Raw genomic sequence first — 22,229 nt, 5'->3', positions numbered from 1 at the left:
GCCGTGGGGGACCATATGGGATGCTGGCAGTCGAGTCTAGGTTGACTGCATGCAAGGCAAGTGCCTTACCTGCTGTACTAACTCTCTGATCCCTCCAAACCAAAATTCTTAATAAATTATCAAAGAAGAAACACACCTCAACATCCTAAATGACATATAAGACAAGCTCACCACTAACTCCTCAAAGGCTAAAATACTTTTATCTAAGATTTGCAATGAGAGGCTGGAGTGATAGTACAGCGGGTAGGGCGTTTGCCTTGCACGCGGCTGACCCAGGTTCGAGTCCCAGCATCCCATATGGTCCCCTGAGCACCGCCAGGGGTAATTCCTGAGTGCAGAGCCAGGAGTAACCCCTGTGCATTGTCGGGTGTGACCCAAAAAGCAAAAAAAAAAAAAAAGATTTGCAACGATCCAAGAGTGTACTTCATCAGGCAAGAAAAAAATAATGGGCCGGAGAGATAGTACCAGGGTTAAGGTATTTGCCTTGCATGCAGCCGACTCCTGAGTACCACCAGAAAATTTCTGAGCATGGATACAGGCGTGAGTCCTAAACAACGCCGGATGTGGACCAAAACTTAAAAAAAAAAAAAGCAGAATAAAACAAAAACATAAAATGGTCAATTGTCTCCATTTGTGATGACAGGGTTTTCTATTCAGAAAATTCTAAAGCTGCAACCAAAACTTTGTTAGATCTAATCAAGAAATTCAGTAAAGCTGCAGGGTACAAAATTAATGTACAAAAATCAATATTGGTTCTAGAAATTAACATAGAGTTTTCTGGAAAAAAAATAAAGAGGTGAGGGGATGTGACTCTAGTAACAGAACACACACCTTTCATGTGTGAGACTCTGGTTGCCCCCACCCGCCCCCGCACCCAGCACTGTGGGGTATGCCAACACAATAATGCAGTAAGATAAAATAAAAACCAAGAAATCAATTCCATTTATGGAAACATCAAAAATAATCAAAACTTAGAGAAAAAAAGTGTAACTAAGAAAGTGAGCGATCTCTGTACTGAAAACTATGAGACAGTGAAGAAGAGGCACAAAAATGAATCACATATTCATGCACTATAAGAATATAAATATTGTCAGCGCATATGCTGCCTGAGCCCATGTGCTGCTTGCGCCCACGTGCCGGAGGACATGCGGTGCCCAAGCACATGTGTTGCCCGAGCACAGGTGTCGCCCGCATCTCCCCTCTTGAGATGTGTACTTTCATGCTTTCGTGTCTAGAGCTAGAATGTGTGTAGAGCTCTCTCCACCCTTGGAGAAGCCCGAGTTCTCTCTTGAGCGCATTATTCTTACTATTCTCTCTCCCACTTATCCCTTCCTCCTTCCCTCAAAAACCTCTAAATAAAACCTGTTTACTTAAAAAAATAAATAAATATTGTCAAAATAGTAATATGCGATTCTTATCATAATTTCAACGTTTTTGGGTTTTTTTTTTTTTTTTGCTTTTTGTGTCACACCTTGCAAAGCACAGGGGTTACTCCTGGCTCTGCACTCAGGAATTACCCCTGGCGGTGCTCAGGGGACCATATGGGATGCTGGGAATCGAACCTGGGTCGGCTGCGTGCAAGGCAAACACCCTACCCGCTGTGCTATCGCTCCAGCCCCAGTCTTATTATAATTTCAGTGGCACTTTTGTTTGCTTGCTTGTTGCGGGGCCATGCCTGGCAGTACTCAGGACTTACTCCTACTGGTGCTCGGGGAACCGTATGCCAGGGATTGAACATGGTTGGCCGTGTGCAAGGCAAGTGCCTTAATTCCTGGACTAGCTCTTCAGCCCTTCCAATGGCATTCTTTCATTTTGTTTTGTCTTATGTTTGGGGGCCACAGCCAGTGATGCTCATGGTTTAACATATAGTTAACACTGACCTGTGGCAGTATGGGAAACTGTTAAGAGATTAAATTCTAAGGGTTCAGACCACCGGGGCCATGCTAAGAGGCTTGGGGGGCACCAGTAGGTTTGAAAATCAAGCTCAGGGCCTCTACCCTGAGTGTAGAGCCAGGAGTAAGCCCTGAGCACCACCAGATGTGGCCCCAAAACAAAATAAAACAAACTCAGAGCCTTGACATAAGCTCTAGCACAGAGTCCTATCTCTAGCCCTGATGGGTTTCTGGTTGCTTCCCCCCCCCCCCGCCCCACCTCTGTTTTTGGTCTTTTATTGCTTCTACATCTACATAGGATGGATATTAGTTTGTTTCTCCCATTTTTTGTTTTGGGGCCACACAGTCGGTACCCAGGGCCTACTCCTGGCTCTGCACCAGGACTGGGGAACCAAGTAGGGTGCTGGGGCTTGAATGCCGGCTGGCTGCATGGTAAGCAAGCACCTGGCCTGCTGTGCTATCTGCTCCCTCAGATGGACGCTAGCCAAATCCACTGCAGTGATCGTTCCACAGCTACCATTAAGCCGTGCACCTTAAACGGCTCTACAGTCAGATAGGCCCGTTACTTCTCAGTAAAATTGGAAACATTTAAAATAAAAAATAAAGCCCTTGAGGGAAGAACAATGGGGGGAAAAAAAGGTGGGGGACGGAGAGAGGAACTAAACACAGACAAAGCTTGATGACTTTTGAATTCGGGTGACATCGGGATGTGGCAAGTTTACCGTATTGTTCTCTCTACCATTGTGTGTTGAAAATATTCCATAGGAAAAAAATAATGTTCCTCTCTCCTGACCTCACACTTCTCTCCAGCAGCCGCACCCCTCCTTTGCACCCCTTCAGGGCCAAACATCTCTGAAGCTCTGACTGGGCTCCGATCTCACCCCCTCCCCCACACCCACCAGGCTCTCCGACTTCTGGCCTGACCCTGTCCCCGCCAGGGTCCTCGGGGTGTCTGCTCCGTGGGGTCCTTCCCTCTCCCCCCTGAACCGCTCTACACCCTGGGCTCCTACTCCCATCCCTCGCTCTCCTCCGGCTGCTCCTCCGCCTGTCACCTTGCTCCCCCTCCCCACCTCTGCAGCCCCAGCCCCCCTGATAATGGAGAATCCAGGGCTCACCACCAGTCTCCACTTTCCCCCCTTCACTTGCAAACTCGGCTCTCCCAACGTCACCCCAGTCAGGTCTGCGATCCAGCTAACAGCTACTGTCCACAGGCATCATCTACCTGCAGGACCCACGTCCCAAACAAGCCCCAGTCTCTGCCTGCTGGCCCTGCCCTACCTGGTTCCGACCCTGCCCTGGTCATCACCATCATCATCACCACCATCGTGGTCGTGGTCATTATCACCTGTGTAGATCTGCCACCATCCTTTGCTCCCAGGCCTCCACGTATGTTTAGAGCATACTCTGTGCACCGCCATCCCCGGCCTGCAAGGCTGCTGGGGTCTCTTCCCGGCCTCCTGCTCAGCCCCTACATGTCCTGCACCAGGTCCATTTTCCATCCACGCTGGGCCTGCCCCTCTGCCGCCCACACCCAGCGGGCCTTCGCATCTCAGCTCATTCCATGCGGTGACGCAGGAGCCCTGCGGGGTGCGTGGCAGACTCGGGTCACCCGGCCTCACGACCCTGGCTTTCACATGCCTGACGTCCCCCCAGGTTGCCTCGTTGGCGGGGAGCAGCCTCAGGGCACGCACTCAGGGCGCGAGTGTGAGTGTACACGTCATCTGCTTGTGAGAGTGTCACACCCTCCCTGTCATATCCGTGCTCCCTCAGCATCGCCGGGGCCACGGGGTCTCACGCTCAGGACACACTCCTCGACACGCCCCCCCCCCACATCTCCTGCTCCCCGCGCGCTGGGTCTCCCCAGGACCCCAGGACTAAAGCCCGATGCCAATGCAGTTGGGGTCTCTGCGTCCCCCTCAGCACTGGGCTCCCCAGGACCCCCGCCCTGCTGGGCGCCATCGCCAGAGCCGCTGGCCCATGTCAAGGCTGTTTCCTGTTGTGCTGAGAGACCTCGGCCACTGCTGTTCCTTCAAGGATTTCCGGTTGTCAGGGCCCCAGGCAGAGCTGGCCAGTGTGGGAGACCCAGCCCGCAGCCCAGGAGCCGGCCAGCAGGAGCCCCAGGGCCACTACCCCCCTTTCCTTCTCTTGGGCCCTGGGGATTCCCCCTGCGTACAGGCCGAGCAGCCTGGGCCTGTGCTGAGCAGACTCCATGGCCCGCCCGCTCCTGGGGCCTGTCCCGTCCAGGAATGTGCAGGACAGCGGGTGGGCTTGGGGTGCTGAGTGCAGCTGCCCGGGGAGACTGAGGGGTTAGAGGGACAGCAAGGGCCCCAGAGGACTGGGCATTGGGGTAGCCCGGGGAAAGGAGGAAAATCCCACGGTGGGGGGGGGTGCAGGATCAAAGGGAGGGGCCAGGGCAGGACAGTGTCGCAGCCCCTGCGCCCCCAGACCAGCGCTCAGACTCCACTAGAAGGCCGGGAGGGGAGAGCAGGCAGGCTCCTGACCCTGCCAGGGCACGGGGAGGGAGCTGCCCACCCCCCGCCCTCCCTTCCCCAGGCCAGCCCGCAGGAAGGACACAGCGAGGCCAACACACGCTCCCCACACGGCCTGAGATAAATATTTCCCGGGAAACGGAACTTGTTCTCTCAGTGTTTACAGCCAAGGGCCAGGCAGGGCCGTGGGGGGAGGGCCACAGAGTACCTCGGCCCAGGGCCCGGAGCACCAGCCCCACTGCCCAGAGCACTGGCCCAGAGCACTGCCCAGAGCACTAGCCCAGAGCACCAGCCCCACTGCCCAGAGCACTAGCCCAGAGCACCAGCCCAGAGCACTCCCCAGAGCACTGTCCAGAGCACTAGCCCAGAGCACCAGCCCCACTGCCCAGAGCACTAGCCCAGAGCACCAGCCCCACTGCCCAGAGCACTGTCCAGAGCACTAGCCCAGAGCACCAGCCCAGAGCACTGCCCAGAGCACTGCCCAGAGCACTAGCCCAGAGCACCAGCCCAGAGCACTGCCCAGAGCACTAGCCCAGAGCACTAACCCAGAGCACTAGCCCAGAGCACTAACCCAGAGCACTGCCCAGAGCACTGCCCAGAGCACTCCCCAGAGCACCAGCCCAGAGCACCAGCCCAGAGCACTGCCAGAGCACTTCCCAGAGCACTGGCCCAGAGCACCAGCGCACACTGCCCAGAGCACTAACCCAGAGCACTGCCCAGAGCACTAGCCCAGAGCACTCCCCGGAGCACTGCCCGGAACACTGGCCCGGCACAGCCCCCCTCACGGCTGCTGCACACAGGTATCCCTGACCCAGGTGTCGGCCCTGTCCTTCGCAGGCCCTGCTCCAGATGAGACCCCTGGGTGGAGGGTTTGTGTCTGCCCATCTCGCCCTCTTCCCGTCAGTCAGGGTGGGGGCAGGCGGAGGGGCGGCAGCCGGAGAGACAGCTGAGACAGCTCCCCCAGGCCGCACACGCCAGGCCCGGGCGGCCAACAGGTGGGCACAGACAGATGGCGGGGCCGCGGGGCCCCCACGGATGCCAGGTGCTGGGGCCAAGCTGTCGGCAGCAGCTCCCTGCCGCGGGGCAGCATGAAGCCAGGGCTCCTGCCCTGCAGAGGCGGCGAGGGTCCCTGGTGGCAGAGGCCCTTTGGTCCCCTGGGCCTCGCCCGGCCCCCTGGAGCCTGGGGCCAGCCTGCCACCCAGCTGCTGCTTCACGTGTGTGCCCTTCCCTAAGTCCTCCTCCCGGCACCAACCTGGCCCCTGCCCGCCGGCCGCCAGCTCCCATACCTGCCCCAGGCGGGGAGAACCAGCCTCCCTCCCCCAGCTCAGGCAAAGAAGTCTCCGGAGCTTGTGGGATCAGCCTAAAGTTCCCCCCCACCCCCCGCCCTCTGCTCTGGGTGGAGCCTTTTCGTCATTTGTTTTGGTTTGGGGTCCTCAACCAGCTGTGTTCAGGGATTACTTCTGGTGGGACCATGTGTGGTGCCAGGGCTCAGCCTGAGCCAGCTGCATGCAAGGGAAGGCAAGGGCCCTCGCCACCATACTATCTTTCCTGCCCCTGATCAGGGCCTCTGTCTGCTGGTCCCCACTGCGGATGGTGTTGGTCACCCTTAGGACATGACCAGAGAGACCATCAGACTCCCCAGCAGGTCATCCTGTCCCATCTTTCCAACTTTCCAGGGTGTCTCTTCCAGGAAGTCTCCCAGACTGCCCCCATCCAGTTTTCTTAAAACGACTCCAACCCCCTCAGTCATTCTCCCCATATAAAAAAGTGTTTGCTGAACACCTACTATATGCTACACCTGTGCCAGGCTCCATGTGGATTGTGAAGAGACTCAACTTTGGTTCCCATGGCCCCGGTGTGTCCTACTACACTTAGGGAGCAGGCAACAGAACCACGTGGGCTGACAAGTTATGGGAGAAGCCTAGGGACCATGTGCCCAGAAAGGGGATAGGCACGAGCAGCCGCCTCAGAAGACCTGGGGTCAGAGGTGACAACTGGCCTGGGCTGGCAAAGGGAGTGGGTGCCAGAGAGCGTGGGGTCGGGGCCAGCCCAGCGGTAAGGCAGAGCCGTGTCCTGGGGAGCTGGCAGAGGTGGGGGGCCCAGGAGGCTGGCAGCGCCACGGCAGCGCTTTAGCCCCGTCCCCTAGGAGCAGCAGAGAGGCCAGCCCTGGGCAGCCCAGGTGCGGGTTTCATGTGGGTACCTGTGGGTATGTGTGCACGGCTCATGCCCAGCCCAGTGAGGGTGCCCGAGCCCTTGGGAGTAAGCACCCAGAGGGCACCCACCGGCACAGACTTGCACGGCCGGCCCCACATCTGTGAGCGGAGCAGCCTGGCCCTGAAGGAGGCTTCCAAGCTGAATCTGCGCAGCTCCCCCAGGAGGCTGGCCGGAGACCAGAGTGCCCACGGGAGTGCATGTGCACGCATGTGTGTGTGCATGGGTGTATGTATGGATACAGGTCTGCATGTGTGCACATATGCATGTGTGAGAGCGTGTGTGTACCCACATGCCTGGACTGCACATGTGTGCATTCATGAGTGCATCATGCACACATGTATGTGCATGCATGTGTGAGTGCATGTGTGTGTGCATGGGTGTATGTTTGGGTACAGGCCTGCATGTGTGCATATATGCATGTATGTACAAGCATGCCTGCAGTGCCCATGTGTGCATTCATGAGTGCATGTATGTGTGAGCATGTGTGAGGGCATGTGTGAGTACATGTGTGTGTGCATGTGTGCGCAGGCCTACATGTGTGCAAGAGCATACATACGTGCATGCCTGCATTGCCCATGTGTACGTACATGTGTGTATGCGTGTGTGCCAGATGCCTACCAGGAGAGGACCAGCGCCAGCAGCTCTGCCTCCTCCGCCGTCCTGCAGGACAGTCCCGGCCACGCTCACAGACCTGCCTGGAACCCGCCCAGCCCTGACCGCCCTGTGACTCCCAGAGCTGACCAGCCTGGACCCCGGGGCAGTCCCCTCCCGGTGTCCTGTCCGTGTCCCTCCTCACACACGCTGTCCCACCCCGTGTCCCAAAGAGTGACCAGGTGGAGCTTTCTGGCAGGTGAGAAAACAGAGGCCCAGGCTCACAAGGAGGAGCTGGCCAAGACCCCTTCCCTCCAAAGCAGGGGCACCCCAGGCAGCCCTGCCGCATCTCTCCACAGATGACACTGCGCTGCCTGCCAGCCCCTCAGTGGGACCCTCTCCCCTGCTCCCCTCCAGATGCCCCTCTAAGTCTGGGAAGCCCCTAGGGCAGAGGTCTCCAAACTGATCCGACCTGCACCCCCTTTACAGAAGAAAAACCGCTCAGTGCCTCCCTTGTGTATTCCTTTAAGGGAATAAACAGGAAGCCCCCACCCTTGCCCCCCAAGGCTACTATCGGCCCTGCCTGGATCATTCCTGTCCTTGTCCACCCCTCTCCCCACAACCCCTCACCCAGGGGAGCAGACCACCCACTTGGGAAGCACTGCCCTCAAGTCTCTCCCTGCTCACCTCCAGGAAACCCCACTGAGCCCCCAAACACAGCAGCTCTCCAGGAAGCTGGGCAGACCCCTGGCATCTTAGGGGTGGGCCAGGATAGGGGCCAGGGAGGAGCTGAAGGACTCCTGGCCCTCCTCAGCTGAGGGAGGAGGAAGCCAGGCACTGGCTCAGAGGGAAGATGGGGAAAGAAGCGAGAGAGGGGCTAGGGAGCGGCCAGCCTGGGGGGCCGGAGCAGAAGAACTTGACCTTGTACTGAGGAAGGCCCCGGCCAGGGCACTGTGGCTGAGACCTAAGCCAGGAGCCGGAGGCCCAGCGCCCCTTGGCAGGGGTCCAGCTGCTCCAAAGCCCTCTCCCCGGGGGAGGGGAGGCAGACCCTGCCTTTGCTGGCTCCCAGGACGGCCATCTGTCCCAGTCAGAGGAGCCCCACCCCCCGGGGAATGCCAGGGCAATAAATGAAGACCTGCTAGGCCCTGCCCCGCTCTCCCTCCCTCCCCAGCCCCGTGGACCCTGTGTGGGGGCGTCTTCCTTCCCCCACTCTGGCCCAAGGGTGCAGAAAGTGGCTCGGGCGCTAGATGCGTCTGGACACGCTCTCAGCTCGGCCCGGCTTCACTCACTGCGAGTCCCACGGGCCCCCGGTCCCCAAATGTCAGAGGACACCAGCCTTGCGCGCGCACAGGGAGGTGGGAGGGGGCTCCAGGGGGAAGGGGCGTGGGTCCGGACCCTTCCTCACGCTGGTCTTCCTGCTGCCTGCTCCAGTCACACCATTCTGTCCGTCTGTCTGTCTCCCACACACACAAACAGCATCCGATTCTTCTCTTGGGGGGGGGCACACCTGGCAGGGCTCAGGGCTTACTCCTGACTCTGCACTCAGCAACTACTCCTGGGGGTGCTGAGGACGGAACGGGGTCAACGCAGGCAGGGAAGGCACTCCACACGCTGCGCTACCCTCCTGGCCCCCCAAACTCCGTCTTCGTGCACACTCGTCACTACCTCCAGCCCACCCCCTTTCTGCTGCCTGAGGCCCATCCAAGAGCTGAGCACTGCTCGGAGGCACCCTGCAGGCACGTCGGGGCTGAAGGCAGCACCCCCCAAAATCTAGGGGAACACACCCTCTGAGCCTGCGTCCGCGACTGAGGACGACCAAGGAAGAAAGAGGCACGCGCCGGACACCGGCGAGACGGTCCATGAGCGGGGGGGGGGGCGGGCGTCACCACATGGCCCACAGGCAGAGCATCGCTCAGGGAAAGCCCTGCCCCTCGCCCCAGCATCACTTCCAGGCCGCATCAGGTGGTGGCCTCCCCACCGCCCCTAAAGACCAGGCAGAGGCGTGTCATGGAGCACAGAGTGAGTGCTGTCGGCAGCAGAGTTCCCATGGAGGAGAAGAGTTCAGAGCAGGGAGCAGGGAGGGCTTCCTGGAGGAGGAGAGGCTAGAGCAGAGCCCAGAAGGATAACTCAGGAAAGAGGTGCCAAGGAGAGGTTCTGGGCAGTCAGGCAGGGGGACGGGGAGCATGGGAGAGGACTGAGCATAGGAGAGGGTCAAGCTGCTACATGCTCGGGACAGCCGCCTGGAGCCCTGGGAGCAGACAGCCAGGGAGCACTCTGGGAAGGAGTGCTCAGGGCAGAGGAGAGCAGGAGAGCGGGGAGGGGGTCTGAGATGATTCCCAAGTCCGGGTCAGGGCGGAGGGGCTCTGCGGGAGGAACAGGGGGAGGGCAAAGGGGCTGGTGTGGGCTGGGATTCAGCTCTAGCCTCCCGGGCCTCCCGGGGGTGGGGGCCATGCTCAGACTGACCCCCAGTCTGCGCCCCCACCCCTCCATGCCCACCCAGCCCCCCCTGAACTCTCACCTCCAGGCGACCATCTCTGCTCCTAGGGTGCTCTGGCTCCCTGCCAAGGAGGTCCGGGCCAGCTGCAGAGACAAGAAGGTCGGGGGCTGAGGCAGGCCGGCTCACCTTCTCCCCTCCCGCCCACCCCCACCAGCATGGCCCAGGCTTCTTGTGTGCCCCTGCTCCCCCCAACACACACACCGAGCAAAGGCCACCTCCTCCAGGAAGCCCTGCCTGTTGCACCCTCCTCTCTCTGCACACTCCCTCCTTGCTCCAGGTTCCGATGGCGTGCAAACTACCTGGTGTTCGCCTCTTCCGAGGCCCTCTCCTCCACTTCTGTATCTCTTCAAGGGACCTCACTTAGGGCCGCTCACTTCCCCACCCTAGAAAACGGGGCTTGGGGGTCCTGTCAGAGCCCCGCTCAGTCCTGGTGTTAGGCTCTCAGCCGGGGTTCCTATAAATGGGACCCCAGTGTGCACCCCGCCTGCCGCCCTGTCCTCAGCTCCAGCGGGACCCCCGGCCCAGCAGCACCCGCAGCTTCTGGCACGGGAAGATGTGGCCGGAACCCCTCTCTGTTCTCGGGGCGCCCAGGACGCAGGCTGCCAGCCCCCAAGCCCGTCCCTCTCAAGCCGGCCACCCTTCCCCGCCCCCCAGCCCCCAACACAGGCGCACCCGACTCGGACAGGCACAGGCGGCAGGATATTCTGAGCCTGGCTCGGTGCCCATCAGCTGCTGGCCGCCATGCCAGCCTGGCGCGGACGCAGGGGCTGATTTGATTTGGCAGCGTTGGAAGCGGGTGGTGGGGAGGGGAGGGGGATGCAACTCCCTTGCCCGCTGCTAGGAAATAAACAGTCTCGGGCACTGGGGACTGCGGGCGGCATGCAGGCGGCCAGTGGTGTCTGGGTTCCCGGCCTGGCGGCCCCCCTTGCTCACCCTACCCTGGACGCCTGCCCGTGCCCTCGGGGGCCGTGGGGTCGGGAGAGGGTGGCAGGACCGCACCTGGCGTACATGCCTATGTCTGGTGGGCCACGTGTCCCTGGGTGCTGGTGTCATGGCCCTGCTCAGCCTGGCCTGCAGCTGGGCCCGAGTGCCACCGCGGGGGGGTCTGGAAGTGGCCGTCTCCCGGGGGACTTGGGCCTCCAGTGCGGGCCCTGAGTGTGTGCTGGTGTGTGCCCTGGACATGGGTTCCCTCCGGCTCCTTCCCTCTGTGCTGTGGCCCCACTGACCGAGAGTCCGGACAGGATGTGACGCGGGTGCAGATAAGTACCTGACCCCGGGGCTGTCCCTTTTGTCCCAGGCCTGTCCCTCCTCACCCCACCACCAAGCCTGGCTTTTCTTTTCCTACCTCCAGCGGGGCCACCCACTGCAGGGCCCTGGGGGGCGGCCCCCCACTTTCACGATTTTCCAGCTGCCCCTCGGGCCTCTCCACCACCTGCTGGAATGTGGGGAGCATGGAGAGAGGGGCTCCCCGTCCCGGCCAGCCTCCCTGTGAAGCACTCGCCCACTCTCCCCTCCCAGAGACCCCGGACTCAGCCAGCACCCTGCGGGGGGCCCAGCGCCTGCCTGAGACTGGAATCTGCGAGAGCAGGAGCCCAGGCCCGGACGATGCCCACGGCGGGCGGCCAGGATCAGGGCAGGGTGGAGCGGAGGGGGAGACGCCGTGTCTCATCTGTCACCGCCTCTCATTGTCCACCGCCCTCTGGGGACCTCCTGGCTCGCCCGCCCGCCCGTCACAGGATGCCGAGCCCCTCCTGGTCTGGTGCTGGAGGAGGTGACACTCCAGGAGGTCTCCGGGACTCGGGTCACAGCGGATGGAGTCGGCCACAGAGGGGGGGAGGCGGGGAACGATGCGGTGGGGGCTGGGGGGCTGCTCACTGCAGAGGGAAGTTCTCTCAGGGACTGTGGAGGGACTGTGTGTCTGTGCCTCGGCAGTGGTGCCTGGTGAGCCCTGGGTGTGGAGCAGGGCAGCTGTGCCGGGGTGGGGACAGAGGCTGTGGGCGGTGAAGCAGAAGGGGCCACCGGATGACCACAGAGCCCAGGTGCCCAGCGGAGTTGGCGGATGCAGGGCAGGGGTAGAGAGTGAGGGTGTGGGGAGTGTGGGTGGGGGGTGTGAGGTAGGCCCAAAGTGGGTTGGGTGGGTTCGGGTGGGGTGTGGATTAGTGATGGGCTGGGGGAGTGGGCTGGGGTGTGGGTTGTGGTGTGGGTGGGGGAGAGGAGTGCAGAGAAGAGGTCTGACCCCTAGGGGCTCAGGGGGGAAAGGGGGCACTGCAGGAGGGGGAGCCCTGTGACCCCCCCCCGGCTTTGTGGCCACTGGGCCAGGCCTCTGGCTTCCAGGGGCACCCTGGGGCACAGCAGTTTGTCCTCATCACGAGACTTTGTCCTGCTGACCCTGCTGGGGGCCACAGGCAACCCCCTGTCAACGAGGGGCCAGGACCCAAGACTGGAGGCCAGCAGGTGGGCAGGGAGAGGGCACAGGAGACACGGACCAGCGACTCTTTGCCCCCACGTGCCCCCCCGACCCAGCTCCCACCCTTGGCACCCAGCAGGGGGCAAACAAGCAGCCTCAGGCAGGCTGGCAAGGAGGGCACCTGCTCAGCCGGGCCCCAGGCCTTCTGGTCTGACCCCCTTCCCGCAGCCCTTCCCACTGAGGGTCCCTGCCCCTCTGCTGCAGACGCCAGGGCTGCGGAGGACTCCAGCGGGGTCTGTCCACGCCTCCACCCATCGGGCTCCTGCCCCAGTGAGCGGGGCTCGTCCACGCGTTTCCTTGTCCCTGCAGGAAGCGCTGGCGTCCTGTTTTCCCCCCTCAGGCCAGGCTTTGGGGGAAGGAGGGGTGAGTGGGCAGGGCTCTTCCCTGGAAGCAGGGGACCCTGCCAGGAGCTCGGGGCGGGTCCCGGCCCCTCCCCCACTCCCCGCGTGGTGCGGGGGGCCTTGTATTCCCCACTATCTGTCTCCATTGCCTCTCGTTATGTTTTTAATAACCGAGCACTGACATTAACAAGGCAGGTGGTGCAGCTCTTCCCAGCAGCCCCATTTAGAATCATTGAATCATCAAACCATCAAATCCTAGAATCCTGGATTCACAGAACGTCTTTGGCTGCTGATGCCTCAGCATCTTAAAGTCACAGACTGTTGGAATCACAGCACCCAGCCCGCCCCGCCCCCAGCCCCTCTCGCGCGGACCCCAGCACAGCACCCTGTCCGACACAGCACAGTGTTGCCACCTCTGGGAACACAAACTGAACTTCCTCCTCTGCGAGGTGAGAAAGTGCAGCCCAGGAAGGGGTTTGAGCAAGAAGCCCTAGTGTGGGACCCACTGCAATCCCGCCCCCAGACTGCGAGCCGGGCGCCCTGGTGAGCGGAAATGGAGCAACGCTGAGAAACACTCGCGTCCACATGGGGGTCATGCTGCTCTTTCCACTTTTGCTCACTCCCCTCACTGTCCCTCCCCTGCCCCTCCTGCCCCCAGCCCAGGAGGCCTGGAAACCGGCTCTCCAACTCGCACCCTCGACTGCTACAACTTCCTCACTGGCCTGTACTAGCCCCCCCAGGAAGGCCAGCATAGATGGGGTGTGTGTGTGTTTCTGTGTGTGCGTGTATGTGTGTGTGCATGTGCGCACACGCACGTGTGTGTGCATGTGCACACACGCACGTGTGTGTATGCATGTGTGTGCATGTGTGTGCATGAGCACGTGTGTGTATGTGTATGTGTGTATGTATGCATGCGTGTGCACGTGGATATATGGTTGGGTGTGTATGTATCTGCGTGCGTGTGCACATGCATGCAGGGACCGACTCCTGCCGAGTGAGGACAGAGTGCCAAACACCCTGCCAGCCTGCCACAAGAGGCCATGACTGGGGAGGGGCGGGCATGGAGGGTGCCCCAGCAACTGCGACGTCCAGGTGAGAGGGAGGCGGCTGCCAGCGTGGCGGGAAGGGCTACGGCCTCTGACTGATACTAGCATCATCATGTCTGCTGAACATTTTCATAAATTTACATTTTAACTCATTTTGGAATGTGCGCAACATGCTTTTTTCCCCCCCAGTGAATTTTATTAAAGATCACATTTCACAGATTGCTTTCATTTTTGAATTCTGAAGACTGCCCAGGGCAGAGCCCCAGTCTCCTTACCCCCTAGTCCCCGTTCCAGAGGAAACTGCGTGGGCGGGGTGCTGGGGTGGCCTGTGGGACTGCTGGTCTGTTATCCCGGGGTTGGGGACCCCCAGGAGGCCTTCCTGAGACCTAGGGCCCTCGCCTTGTCTCCCCCACATGGCTGCCTGGGCGGCCAGTAGCACCCTCTCCCTCCACCTCTACGGCAGGCAGGCACCAGCCCCCCATCCTGGCCCGCCCACCTCATCACCCTTGTCAGGACCACCCAGCCTCCTAGGGGACTTCCTCGCAGACAGGGCCCTGCAAACAGTGGCCCTGAGCCCACTCACCTGGGGGGCCTGCCCACGCTTCGCCCAGCCTCTAAGCCCTGTGCCATCTGCCCGACCAGCCTGTTCTCTTGATGCGGCACCTCCTGCCCCACCCCCGACCCACCCCCGCCATTCAGCCACCCCCACCAGGATCCAGACCCCACCCCGGGGGCTCACACCAGAAGCACCAGCCCCCTGTGCCCAGCTGCTCACACAGTTGCCCCTTCTCCTCTCTCCGTCCAGTCTTTCCTGCTCCAGCTCGTAGCTCCCTGTTCAGAGAAGTTTCCTCCCGGGAGCTCCCGAACTTACCCCTCCGTCTGCTCTGAAACGTCCTGCTCTGCCCCAGCTCGGCCCCCGGCCACACTCTCCCACCGTTTTCGTATTGGCCAGCAGTCCGAGCCGCCCCAGCACCTGCCCACCTGCCATAGCACAGAGGCACTGTGCTCCAACTTGGGGGGGAGGGAACAAATCATTTTTTAGGGGGGGCATGCCCGGCGGTGCTCAGGGATCACTCCTGGCAGAGATTGGGGGACCATCTGGGATGCCGGAGATCAAACCCAGGTCCTACACCTACAAGGCAAGTGCCCTCCCTACTGTGCTGTCGCTCCGTCCCCTCGGTTCCTTCTTGTCCTGGGGACAGGGAGACGGGAGAGGAGAAGGAAGAGTGAAGCCTGGGCAGGACGGGGAGCCCGTCGTACCCACTGTGGGCCAGGCCGGGTGAGTGCTGGCAGGGAGCAGGCCCCCAGCAGGAGCTGGGAAGCATTTCCTGTCTCCTTGCCAGGGGGGTCATTAATAATGGTTTCCCCGCCACAGGCAGCGAGGAGGCCAGCCAGGGAGCAGCGCGGTGCTGGGGCCGGAGCCCAGCCCAGCCTCCGGGAGCCAGCCTGCCACCTCACTTTCACGCCGCCTGACCTCGGGTTCCTGGTGGTGTTGATGAAAGGAAGGGCCAGAGAGAGAGTGTGGGCCAGGGAAGACAGTCCCCGGGCGGAGCTTCTGCCTACCATGCAGGAGGCTTGGGGGCAACCCCAGCCCTACATAATCCCCCGAGCATAAAGCAGGGAGTAACCACTGGATGTAGCCCCAAACCCCCACCCTCGCAAATAAATTAATTAAAGCGAAAGATCAGAGGTGCTGGAGTGATACTGCAGGGGGAAGGGCATCTGCCTGCATGCAACCGACCCAGGTTCAATCCCCAGCACCCTCTATGGTTCCCTGAGCCCCAACAGGAGTGATCCTGAGCACAGAGCCAGGAGTTGGCCTGAGCACTGCCAGGTGCAGCCCCCAAACAAAAACAAACAAACGAAAGACCTGGTGATCCTACGTCTCCTCCACTTGCTTAGATGCCACCGACCCTCTGGAGTTAGGGACAACTGGGCAGATCTGAGCATCTGAAGCGAGAGAGCCCAGGTGGAGGCTGTCGGCTCTCACAGGAGGTGGACTTGTGGCACAAGCTCTCATGTCCCACAAGATCAGGTGGGACATGCGTGGGGCAGGGGGAGCGTCACACAGCAGGGAGAGCCATCTGCCCAGGACCTGGGTCGGAGGACACCATTGGGAGCACCCCAGGAAGCCTGTTTGCCTATGGCCACGACCCCACGCTCAAAACGATGCCAGGACCGGTGGCTTTCAGCCCACGGAATGTGCTCATCTGATTAATGAGACATTTGCGAAAGGACATGGAATTTGAAAAGAGCTGTCTCAGAGATGGGGATGGTGGCGACAAGAAGGACACTGATCCCAGTCGAAGATAGCAAGATGAGAAAAGGGAATGAAGGCCGGCGGAGGTGGCGGGGGGGCAGCGTTGAGGCCACTCAGTGCTGCTGGGGAAGGAACAGCTTCCCCCAGATCCCTGTCTCACAGGGGCCAGAATCCCACAGTCCCAGGCCCACCAAACCACCTCTCCCCGCCTTCAACACCCAGCTCAAGATGATTCACTCTCCAGAGAACCTTCTGGAACATGAAGCTGAGGCAGCCGGCTCAAGCCCCGTGCCCCGTGTAAGTCTGTGCCTTCAGGCCTCAGTCCAGACTCCTTGCTGGGAGGTCACCCGCCTGCTAAGGTCACTTCCCGGTTTGTTTAGAGTATGTGACCTGGCACCTCCCCAAGATGAGAGAGACCCCAAGTCGTCCTCACCCCATCAGTTCGGGACACCCAGGGGGAGCCAGGCTTAGGATCTTCTGGTTGCCTTCAGGCACAGAGAAGGGGGGCTAGCCAGTCTGAAAAAGGGGGCACTGCTGACTTCTTAGCAGTCCTGGGGGAGCCAGGAGCCGGGAAGGACACTGGGCCACTCATGGAGCAAGAAACGTGACTGTCGGGGCTGGGGTGATAGTACCGCAGGTAGGGCACTCGCCTTGCATGCGGCTATCCTGGGTTCCATCCCTGGCATCCCATCTGTTTCCCTGAGCACCGCCAGAAGTATTTCCTGAATGTAGAGCCAGGAGAAATCCCAGCGCATCACTGAGTATGTCACTACCCCACCCCCCCAAAAAAACAATAAAACAATGAAACCAACAAAACCACATGGTTGGCAAATGCACCCAACTCCCAGCCCAGCCCAAATGGCTCCAGCACGGAAAAGGGGCCCACGGGGTACCACTCCAGACCCCTCCCCTCCGTGGAGCACTAAGAGGTGACAACAAACATAGTGACCCTGGGACATGTGCATCCTCTCTCCACCCCCGCCAAGCCCCGGCCCCCCGACACGAGACAGGCTGGAAGGAAAAAAACAAAGGTTCCTGGTTCACGACATCACCCGCCGCCCGCCTGTCCAGTGCCTGCGCCGCCGGAAACGCCAGACAAAGGCCTTGGTCAAAGCAAGGGAGATGAAGGGCAAAGGGGAGAGTGGCCCGGGCCTGAGGGGTCACGGGAGAACGTCACTGGGCATCTCTGGGGACCTGACTGGAAGTGAAACAAGGACAGGAGGGCCGCTAAGTCCTGCCAGCAAACACGTGGCCCTAGGCTGCATCAATGGGACAAACCAGCTGTATCCACCCCCCACCACATACCTCGTTCCTCTCCCCACTCTCCTCCTGAACAAACTCTCACCCCGGTGGCACATTCCCCAGCCCCAGTAGTGCTCACCCCACATGCACCCTGAACTCACAGGCAACCGTCAGCCAACTCCCGCACACAGGAAGGACCACACAATCCACATGTCATACAGAAAAGTCACCCAGATCACACACCCAGCCCGCACCACACTCACACCTGCCTCCCACCATGGGCCCTCACACTCCACACTCACATCCCGGCTGCAGACGCACGTAGCTGATGTCATTCCATGCACACGCGCACGCGCACGCACACACACACAAACACACATGTGCACACGCGTGCGCCACCCAGACACAGAGGCACAGGCTGTGGAGAGACTGTGCTCAGCGAACATCACACTGAGATGTCACACGCTGGTGGCACATTCTGTCCTCTTCCCCCACACAGGCGCACACACACTTGGAGGAGCTGCTCTGGACCCCAGGTGGCACCTTGGACACACCCGCCACCACGCAGCTCGGAGCCTCTGGCTTGGGTAGAGAGGGCTCCCCTCACCCCCACTCCCCGTGGCCAAGACATCCCACAGAAGCTTCCGTCAGCCCCCTCTAGTGCCTCCTGCCCAGTAACACAGCAGCCAAGAACACACAAACCCCCCCCCGCCCCCCGCACACACACAGTCCCCCGAGCAAGCTGGCCCGGCACAACCACACAGGTTGCCTACACACATGACACTCCACACGCCTCACAGCCTTTCCAGCAGCTCCGTCGCCGCGCTCCCCCCAAACACTTCTGCTCTCTGTGGTAAGGCCCCACTCCGTGACACAACACACAGCACACGCCCCACACATGCCACCCACCCTGTCCTCACAGACACACACCCCTGACACCCCCACCACGCACACCGCCCCTCAGGTGACACAAGCCAGGTTGCTGTCTGCCCCCCTCACCTCGGCTCCCCAAAGCCGGGCCCAAAGCAGCACAGCAGAGATGAGGGGCTCTACCTTATGGCCCCATCTTATGGGGGGCGCGGTCCCCACACGCCTCTTCCCTGCCCCCCCCCCGTGGTTAACCCTTTAACTAGCACCCAGATGGTGCCCTGCCCGCGGGCACCAACCCGCCCCTCTCAGCCTGCCTCTGTCCAGGCCAACGCACAGCCGGGGATGAGGGGAAGGGGAAGACCCTGGAACAAAACTAGAAACCTAGATGAGAGGAGGTGGGCACGTGGGCAAGAGTCCAAAGGAGATATGGACGGACAGACGGATGGACGGACAGACAGACAGACAGAGAAACCAAGCAATAAAGCGAGACCCCCACGCCCCCAGAGAAACAGAGGGAAAGACCAGATGAGAGGGGACTCGGGACCTTCCTACCGGAGGGAGGGAGAGAAGGTGGGAGGTGAAGGGGTCCGGCAGGGAACCGGACGGGGTGGAGGGGCGTCCGGGCTGAAATCCCAGCAGCGGGGGCTTTCCCCAGCTAGGGGAGGGGTCCCCACTGCCGAACCCGGGGAGAGGGGGCCCTTGGAGCCGGCGAGGGCGCGCTCCGGTGCGCGGCCGGGGGGGGGCCCCCCTACCTGCAAGCTGTCGGCGCATGGCTGCGGCGGCGGCGGCGGCGGCTCGTCCGGCTTGAGGAAGACCTGCTGGCCCCGCCTGAGGAATTGGACAACAGCGATGAGGATGTGGTGCAGCACCAGGACCATGCTCGCAGCCGCCCGCCCGTCCGCCCGCCGCTCCGGCCGCCGCGCGCGGTCAGCGCGTCCGCAGCCGCTCCGCCGGGTCCGCGGGAGAGTGGCCGGCCCCGCCCCGGCCCGCCCCGGCCCCGCCCCGGCCCCGCCCACACCAGCCCGGGCCCCGCCCCTCCCCGCCCTGGCCCCGCCCCCGGCCCGCCGCCGGGGACTCGCCCCGCTCCTCGGGGACCCCGATGCCCCCACCCCACCGGCTCCCGCTCCATCCTCTCGCCCCTCTCCAGTGTCCTCCAGCTGCTCCTCTTTCCGGAGTCCCGCCAGGTAGCCCCTTGGTCACTCCTGTCGCTAACCTCGCAGGGGGCCCTCTCGGCTCTGATCACGGCCCTCATTGCCGGTGCCCACCGTGCCCTCTTAGCCCTGGGGCCACGCTAAGAGCCTGAGGGCAGAGACCAGCCCCGGGCGCGGGTGGGGCTGGGGACCGGCGGGGAAAGAGGGAGGACGGGCCCGCCGAGATGACGCGGGGAGCCCTGGGTTCGCTCCTCCACACGGAGGTTGTATTTTTTCAAGGGTGTGGAAGTCGGGGAAGTTCTGCGGGGTCGCGCCGGGACGGACAGTTGCTGGGGTCAATTGCTAAAACGCGCGCTGGCACGTGCGCGCCGGGCCCCGGGCGCTGCCGGACGGGCGCCCGCTCCCGCGTGCGGGCAGGAGCCCCGGGCCCGCCGCGCCGGACCCGCAGCTGCGTGCGGAAGTGCCCGGGGAGCGCCGGCGGGGCAGGCTCAGGGCCCCGGGGCGCAGCGCCGCGGGCGGACCCGCGCCCGGCGCGCAGTTCTCTGCAGAGCCGCCTCGGGCTCGGGCTCCTGCGGCAGCCGTGACGCTCCTGCGCCCCCTGCTGTCCGCGCACCGCAGCGCGCCGCGACCCTGTTTGCGGTCGGCCTGGCCTTGGGGGGCTGGCGAGGGGGTCCCGGGGATAAGCTTGGGGGCCTGGACGCCCCCCGCAGGCCCCCAGACTCGGCCAGGCGTGCTAGGAGTCACGGGAAGCGTCTGGACGGGAGGGAGAGCTAGCGTGGGTCCAGGCTGGAGACCTGCTGCGTGACCTTGGCTGGATTCTCTTCAAATTTCTGGGCCTCAGTTTCCCCTCTCCCACCCAGAACTGCGGAAGAGCCCAACCCTACGATGTGGGAGGGCAGCCAGGGACCCTGACACAGTCTTGCCGTGTGTACGTACCCTATGTTCATCCTACTGTCCTGGAAAGGAGGGCTCTGTCTCTCTGTCTCTCTGTCTCTCTGTCTCTCTCTCCCTCTCTCTCTCCTCTCTTTCTCCTCTCTCTCCTCTCTTTCTCCTCTCTCTCTCTCCCTCTCTCTCCTCTCTTTCTCCTCTCTCTCTTTCTCCTCTCTCTCTCTCCTCTCTCTCCCTCCCTCTCTCTCCTCTCTTCTTCCTCTCTCCTCTCTCTCCCCGTCTATCCTTTTCTGTCCATCTATCTCTCCCTCTCTCCTCTGCCTATCTCTTTCTCCCTCTACCTCTGTCTCTCTCTGTCCCTCTCTGTCTCTCCATATCTCTCTGTCCCTCTCTGTCTCTCTCTCTCCCTTTTACTCCCTCTCCCCCCCGTCTCTGTCTCTCTGTATCTGTCTCTCTCCCTTTCTCTCTCCCTCTATCTCTATCACATTGTCTGTCTCTCTCTCCCTCTCTTCCTACCCCTCTCTCTCCCTCTGTCTGTCTCTCTGTCTCTGTCTGTCTCTGTCTCTCTGTCTCTGTCTATCTCTCTCCCTCTAACCCCCCAGTGTGACTCAGTGGGCCCCTCTCCTCCCAGCGTCCCCACCACCAGGCTGATTCATCTGGGTGCTTTCTCCTTGGGGAATGACTTCCTCAACATTGAGTCACCCATCCCAGCTCTGGACACAGTCCAGGCACCTGGCATCCCGGCTGGGCCATGTCCTGGCTGTGTCCCCTGTGCAGGGGGAGGCTCCTGCGTCAGCCTGTCTCTCTCCAGAGCAGGGGGGATGCTCGTGGTTCTGGTGACTCCCCACCACCAACGCAATGAGGCTGCCAGCCCCCAACCCCCATGTGCAGAACCTGCTATTTTTATTTATTTTGTCTCGTGCGGGGGCCACACCTGGCAGTGCTCAGGGCTTACTCCTGGCAGGCTCAGGGGGCCATCTGGGGTGCTGTGCCGAATGCAAGGCAACTGCCCTACCCACTGTACTGTCGCTCGGGCCTACAGCATCTTTAGCCTCTTCTTCTCCAGCGTGGGACCTCTGGCCATCATCCCTTTAATGTAAACATCCCGCTGTGTGCAGAGGGTCACTGACTCCTTACCTCTGGGCCTCTCTGCACCTCACCTCACCCCCGCTGTCCTCCAGATCCCGCCCCACTCGGGCCACCCACCTCCTCCAGAAGGCCTCCCAGAATCTACCTGGCCACTGTGTCTCCCTTCCTGTCTCTTTCCTGAGAGTCGTGGCAGGGGTAAGGGGGTGGGACGTGGGGGAGTTTGTGGAAGAACAAAGAGTATGCCTGTCCCAAGGGAGCCCCGCCAGGTGAAGGGGTCAGACTCGGGACACTGTGCCCTACTTATGAGCACTGCAGAGAAATCCCCTGGGCTGAGATTTGTAAGAGAAAGGCTCTGGCCCACAGAGGGCCTTCCTCCCCCCTTAAACTTTATTATTTTGTTTTGTGGGCCACACCTAGTAGTGCCCAGAGCTTGCTCCTGGCTTCTGTGCTCCAGGACCCCTCTTGTCAGGACCTGGGGGAGCCCTCTGGGGTGCTGGATCTAACCTGGACGACTGCATGCAAGGCGAGCGTCCTACCTGCTGGACTATCACTTCAGTATTAATTTTATTGGCAGTGTTAATATTCTCTGAGAAAGGGGGTAACCAGTGTAGGGGCCCTTGTAAGAACTGCGTCTGAGTCCAGTGTCCAGGGGCTTGGGAAATCCCGAGACCCAGCCGGATTCTGTCCTGGACTTGGGACAGAGGTCAAGGAGTGGGGATACAGAGTCGCCTGGGACATGCCCGTTACAGCCATGGATCTGGGCCTTCAGGGCCAGAGTTCTGGGATCTTTTTGGTTGAGTTTTTGATTGTTTGTTTGCTTGGGGGGAGGGGGAGGACCACACACCCAGCCGTGCTCAGGACTCACTCCTGGCTGGCTCAGCGAACTATATGTGGTATACTCCATCCCTCGAACCAGGGTCAGCCATGTGCAAGGCAGATGCCCTACTGCTGTACTTTCCCTCTGGCTTGACTGATACTTTGGGGGAGAGTGGGGGGTGCCACACCTGGCTGTGCTCGAGGACCATTCCTCGCGGAGCTTGGCGGGCCATGTGGAGTGCAGCATAAAGCCGTGTCCGAGGCAAGCCCTCAGCCTCTGGCTGTATCGTCTCGTGTCCCAGAGGTGAGTTTCTCTCTCGTCTTCATGTTGACCCTGCACTGGGCCCCTCCAACTTAGGCAGAGGCATTCTGCCTC

The 22,229-nt window shown here is 61.3% G+C and overlaps 1 protein-coding gene across 1 annotated transcript in view; it reads right to left on the bottom strand.

Annotated features, from left to right (window-relative positions):
* The window catches only part of PDE2A (phosphodiesterase 2A), a 91,549-nt gene that overhangs the window by 46,205 nt on the left and 23,115 nt on the right, over positions 1-22,229 (bottom strand). The window contains exon 2 of the mRNA XM_055141444.1: positions 18,662-18,737. Within this exon, the coding sequence (XP_054997419.1) occupies positions 18,662-18,737 (76 nt within the window). The remainder of the gene's footprint in view (positions 1-18,661; positions 18,738-22,229) is intronic.

This window comes from Sorex araneus, chromosome 6 (assembly GCF_027595985.1).
Source record: "Sorex araneus isolate mSorAra2 chromosome 6, mSorAra2.pri, whole genome shotgun sequence".
Taxonomy (NCBI): domain Eukaryota; kingdom Metazoa; phylum Chordata; class Mammalia; order Eulipotyphla; family Soricidae; genus Sorex; species Sorex araneus.
Note: the sequence above shows the minus strand (reverse complement) of the source record. Positions and strands in the feature narration are given on the sequence as shown.